Source organism: Lissotriton vulgaris, unplaced genomic scaffold, assembly GCF_964263255.1.
Source record: "Lissotriton vulgaris unplaced genomic scaffold, aLisVul1.2 SCAFFOLD_3487, whole genome shotgun sequence".
Lineage (NCBI taxonomy): Eukaryota > Metazoa > Chordata > Amphibia > Caudata > Salamandridae > Lissotriton > Lissotriton vulgaris.
Genome location: NW_028254135.1, coordinates 198,787 through 205,015, shown reverse-complemented (window position 1 = coordinate 205,015; position 6,229 = coordinate 198,787). Strand labels below are relative to the sequence as shown.

The following is a 6,229-nucleotide window of genomic DNA, read 5'->3' as shown; positions in this document are numbered from 1 at the left end:
CGCGAGCCACATTGATGCCAAAACTGTGGGGTTGGGGGGGATTAGTGGTAAGGTGGGTTAGGGTACGCAAAGCATATACCTCCAGGTGCAGAATTGAACAATGTGAAACAAGAAAGGCAATTGCTTTATTTCACTTTCCCCCCTTTTTCTTCATGATGACGCAGAAGAGGACCTTGAAATACATGACTTCAGGGTGTGCTGTAGAAAACTCTCTCCTGTGTTTGATTTAATAAACTATAATGCTGTTCATGCATAACAGGAACCCCGGCTGCCCAAAGGGGGCCCCTACCAACTAACTTGCCTCTAAGTTCACTACTGGCATTGTTGTGAGGGTGTGGCGGAAGAATTGATGTTTCTAAATTCAGGTTTGTAAACAATCATATTTAAATGAATACTTCACCATGCACTTGTATAATCAGATGTACAAGGGTGAAAAGGTTCTGCAAGTTAATTAAATACTCTTTTTGAATTTTGAGGAGAGTTTATCATATTTTAACACTTTTGCTAAAAGATGTTTTCAAAATGAAGGTGTTCCTAACTTTAAGAGGCACTCCCTAGCTACTTCCTTTCTTTAACACCAATTAACCTTAAAGTAAATGCTTGCCGGTTTATTTAACATTTTTTTTACTGCTAGAGCTGAGTCGATTGAACAGCAGGCCAACGCTGACATGAAGGCCAGGAGGGCAGCATGCAGCTCCCGGGTTGGCCTTTGAGTATCACTGTTTTAGGGCAAGTATGTTATTTCTGGAAATTATCTTAAATTATATGTAAGAATTTCCTCAAGGTTTTTAACCAATGCTATCCATGTTTGTATGAGACAAGTCACAGCACCTCAAGATGCACCGTCCTATAAACACACCCGCCCTCTGCTGCGTTACTGTATTCACTGGGTAGGGCTCTTAATTTGAGCCTGTGGCTTCTGGTGCTTGGCATCGGCATTGTCAACACCGGCGCTTCTGACAGTCTGACACAAGGTGGCGCTGTCTGGCTAATTTACAGATGATCCAACCGCAGTCAATTCATAATTCAATATACATTCAAAATGACTGTTACCGGCCACCCAAGCCAGTCTTGTAGCTTTGGGGGCTGGAATATTCCGAATTGTCACACTTCTAGGTGTGTGTAAGTAGTTGTGTTGCTGCTATCACTGGCAGCGCTGGCAGGGGCAGTGTGTGGTGCCTCCAAGGACAGCCCGGCACTTACTTTGTTTACAAATGAAGCACTGGCTGGGTAATCCTAAAGAGTTTACATTAACAGCGGCTGCCCTCGCAGAACTGTGCACCCACAAGACTTTTGCAACTTTCTAGATACATTTACATTTCCTAAACTGGTTTCAAAGGAACTGCCGATTTCTGTGTCCAGTTTCCGGTGGCCTCTGCCCTGCCCACTGGTCATGGAGTCTCTGATCCCAGCCCCCCCCCCCCCCCCCCCCCCCCCCTGCCAAGAAACGCCATCACCACAGAACTCGAGGAGTGGGGTGAGTTTATTTAAAATATGTACATGTCCCCACAGCCCCCTGCTGCTGGGCTAGTCCGGATCACTTTGGTGGCGGCAACAATGTTGAATTACCTCATTTAGGAAAAAACATCAAGCGAGGAAAACTCACAATAAAATCCACAATAAATTGCCCTTTTCTTAAATAATGCAATCCCGGGTGTCCACTCGCACAGCTGCTTTTCCCAGTTCTGTATCTTTTTCTCATTGACTTTTTTTCTTACATTTCTGGGGTTTATTATTCAACCAATTTACCTTTCCTTTTTTTCCTAATTCATATTGGCTCTCCGTTTTTGGTCGGAGCTTGGAACAGGTTCACAGGTGGCCGCTGCTCCGGTCCAAGTGAACGCGGGGGAGGGTGGGTTCAATGGAGGGAGAGAAAAAGATACAAAGGCCAGGGTTTCCTTCGAATAGTCACACGTCATTGCAACAGAGACGCCCCGCCCCTTTCAGAGAAAGGAAGAAAAGGCATGGGGGGCTTTTCTTCACAGTTTGCAGTCCCGTTATTTTTCTTAAGATCTGAGGTGTATTTGGTAAAAACACAAATGTAATAATGACTTTGTCCGTTTGCTTCCAGAGGCGAGAAAGCAGCTGACAGACATGAAAGGGGGGCTTGGGAGGGGGGGGGGGGGGGGTAGAACAGAGGGCAGAAGTTGTCTTTGGAAAGTGTCAGAAGTTGATCAAGGGGCAGAGGGGGCCCCGCCCCCTACTCATTAACCTTATCTTTTAGTGTTCCAGGGACCTCCTGTTACCTCAAGGAGATACCACGTAATGTTTCTCAGGAGCCTCTGTTACATCAGGGAGATACCAAATGCTATCTCACAGGGGGCTTCTTTTATATCAGCGACCTACCACTTGATGTTTCAAAGGGGTCTCTCTTTGCACCAGGGAGATACCACTAGATGTCTCACAGGGGCCTCTCGCTGTATCAGGGAGATACCACTAGATGTCTCACAGGTGCCTCCCTTTACACCATGGAGACATAACTCAATTACTTCTTGACACCAAGATGTCTTCCTTTTTCATGTTATTCCTGCACAGGTACAATGGGCCGTCCTAAGATGTGCCACCACAGCACGCTGACCACTTGTTGCTCCAGTTCCCGCAACTGCACACATTTCATCCATCCGCCAGTGGCAGCTCTTTGCGTTGGACTGGTGAAGAGGAAGGCTACAGAGCCTTGGGGAGGAGATGAGAAATTCCTTGATAATTAAATAAATACATTCCTGGCCCTTCCATGTTTCCTTGTCATCCCATCTCTAGTCATATATTCCTAGGACGCGTAAATCTACTCAATGCCCACCTCAATCGTCCACCTCAATCTCCTCATCTTCTGAGAACTCATCTGTGGTGTGGTCTCTGGAGGAGGACTGCGGGGAGTGTGGGTAGCAGCCCCCCAAGCCCTGGGGCGAGGAAGACCCGCAGGGGGACAGGGCCCGCGAGTGTGGAGCCGTGTGCACCCCCGTCTCTTCCTCTAGCTCGGGCATGGTGGCAAGTTTCTCTAGAGCATGGGGGGGAAGTTTCTTGAGGGACTCCACATCCGCCTTCATCTCCTCAAGGTCCCGCTTCAGCTTGGCCCTGCGGTTCTGGAACCAGGTGATGACCTGCGCGTTGCTGAGGCCTAGCTGCTGCGCGATCTGGTCCCGGTCCGCCGGGGACAGATACTTCTGGTAGAGGAAGCGCTTCTCCAGCTCGTAGATCTGGTGGTTGGTGAAGGCTGTGCGGGACTTCCTGCGCTTCTTGGAGGTTTGGCGGTGTCCGAAGGAGTTCAGGTGGTCCCGGCCTGGAAGAGAGAACAAGAGGTTAGTCAAGTCTTCGAGATACTTCGTGGTGGAGAATGAACGGACATGGTGGAGGCGAGGGTGCGGGAGGTAGAGCTTGGATGGAGGTGAGGAGGAAGAGGATGGGGAGATGGAGATGAGGTGAGATGGTGAGCCGCAGAGGAGGGACTGAGGGAGAAGAGATGTGGCGACTTGAATGACTAGGAGTGCTCAACTGTAGTGAAAGTGCGCCTCAGTCAGCACTCACAGGGATATTCACACACTCATCACTTTATCGCCTTCATTGAATCTTAGTACATCTGGGGATGAGTGAATCGGCCCAAACTGAGCATGAGTTCAGCGAACCGACTACTAACCTATCTGTGAGAACTCAGTCAGCGTTCACCTAAATTTACCAAAAAAACGTTGCTTTTAGTAACAAAAGGTACACATTCTCCAATCGCAACTGAGGCCCAGCCGAGCCTTAATTTAAAAAGTGCCCAAACCCGAGCACTTAACTAGTTCTTTCATTCCATTCCACTGGGGTTTACAAGGACAGTCGTCTTTTTGTGAATAAACGGGTAGAGGGCGCTCATTAGAACATTATCAATGGGGAATTATTGAATGGGTGATCATTTTTATTTCATTTACAAATTTGAAATTGTGCTCTTAGGGGGAGATTTACTAAGACTTTGCGCTGTGTTTGAGTCACAAACATGACGTAAATCAGCGCAAAATCTTTTTTCCTTAATTAACTTTCCAGCGCTAAACTTGTTAAGCGCTGGAAATAATGTAACAGTAATACCTCACGACTTTTCATTAAAAATAACTTTAATAATTATTTTGTTTCCACTAAGTGCTTTTTATAACAATTGTTTCTATTGTTGACTATTTTTTAATACCTATTTCTGGATTAAATACGGTATGGTTCATAATTCACCGCTAAGTGAATTTTGTGTCAAAATATAGGTGATTAATCTGTATGAGCTGAGTTGGACACAATACACTCTGTGCAGATACCAAGACTGTAATAAGTTATTCTTTACCCTTGCTGAGTTTGGGGAGGGGCCATGAGTCACAAGACGAAGCCCAGAGTGAGTCATGGTGCCCTCTTCCCCACTCCCCCCGTCTCATATATAGCATGTAACATGCTACATATTACACTGCACGTCTGCATGCATGGCGAATGCCACACTGTGCTTTGACTGTGTAGTAGTTATAATCAGTGGTATAAAAATCATATCCAGAGCACAAGGGGTTAAATCCCTGCGGTGAGACTGCAACTGATTGACTAAGACTTGCATGCATGGGCCCCATTGGTTGTTTTCTGTCATTGATTCTAAAATGTAATCCCTGCGACTATACCATTGGTTTGTCAGGTCAGGGACACTGTATGTGGTAATAACTGGAGGGGGTGGGAGGGGTGGGGGGCATATGTCGGCTTTGACCTAATGTCGGTTAGCGAGGTCTTCAATATAATTTCTAATCTAAAACCTTCCTCCCACACTATGGACCCCCTCCCTTCCACAATAATGAAAGAACTGAACCACACCATCTCCCCTTTCCCTATCCGACTCAAGTCTCTAGGCATCACCCTTGACAAGAACTTATCAATGGAGGCCCACATCAAAAACTCTGCAAAAAGTGCTCTTTTCTCTCTAAAACACATTAAGAAACTGAAACCTTTTCTTCCCCATGATGACCTCAAGACAGTAGTTCAATCCCTGGTTCTCGCTAATATCGACTATGAGAACGCCATCCTTACAGAGACTCCAAAAGCTCACCTAGCCCCTCTAAGGGCAGCGCTCGACTCGTATCTGGAGTTAAAAGATTTTAACACATCCCTCCAGCTCTCAACTCCCTCAATTGGGATCCCATGGAAGTGAGGTGTATCTATAAATTGGCCTGCATCACACACAAAACCCTTCACTCTCCTGCCCCCAACTACCTAAATAACAAACTGAAAAGAGCAGGTCCAGCCAGAACGCTGAGAAGCTCCAACTCACTCCTTCTTATTCCTCCAAAGTTAATAAAGAAAACCACCCAATACGATCGTTTTCTGGCAACGCTCCCAGGATATGGAATGCTCTCCCTGGAGTCCTCAGATGCAACCCCTCCTTCTCCTGTTTTAAAAGGGACCTCAAACTCCATCTCCTTAACAAATACTTTCCTGACCAACGTCAACTAGCCTAGTCTTCTTTATCCGAGTGTCTCCTCTCTCTCTGGACATTCATGGATAGTGGGTGACCGCACTATGTCATTCTCGCCTTTTCTTTTTGCTCTCTCCCCCTCCGCTTCATATTTATCTCTCAGGCTGTATTTTATCTCTGGTTTGCTTCCTTACTGCCGGCCTGCTATGTAATGTAATATCCTTCTGCTGTTCACGGTGTGTATGTAAAGCGCTCTGATACCTACGGGTCGAGCTAGCGCTATATAGAACTTTTAAAATAAAATAAAATAAAAATAAGTGAGTGCTTATGAGAACACTTGTTACAATTAACTTTTTATTTGGTCACATTTATTTTTTCTGGCATGGAATATATTTATAGCTCGATTCTTGCATTCTGAACACAAATACATGAAATGCATTTCAGAGTTTAAACGTAGAGTTGGTTCCGAAGTATTAATATTGTTTTTCACAATGCTATATTAAAACAAACTGTGGAAGCTGCTTCTGGGTACCAGTCATTTCTCCTCTTAGAGCAGGGTACTCTGATGAACAGATACAATCCTTTATCACACATAGATGTATTATCTGAGACATACAGTGAAAGCGCAGATTTTTTTACACACGCTCTCGCTGTCTTGGCGGTAGGTGGAAGAGGCAATGTAAATAATTATTTAATTAAACATATATCGGTTAACGCCACCTACACATATTTAACAGGGGAATATGTCACAAGTTAGTATATCAATGACATTAATAAGTATATGACATGCACTACTTTACGAATAAGATACTAATAGATTTGACG

At 45.3% G+C, this 6,229-nt stretch overlaps 1 protein-coding gene across 1 annotated transcript in view; it reads right to left on the bottom strand.

The window, feature by feature from the left end:
- Positions 1–2,455: 2,455 nt before the first annotated feature.
- LOC147659665 (transcription factor LBX2-like) overlaps positions 2,456–6,229 on the bottom strand; it is a 44,388-nt gene continuing 40,614 nt past the window's right edge. Inside the window, exon 2 of the mRNA XM_086951566.1 lies at positions 2,456–3,277. Within this exon, the coding sequence (XP_086807692.1) occupies positions 2,799–3,277 (479 nt within the window). The 3' untranslated portion in view covers positions 2,456–2,798. The remainder of the gene's footprint in view (positions 3,278–6,229) is intronic.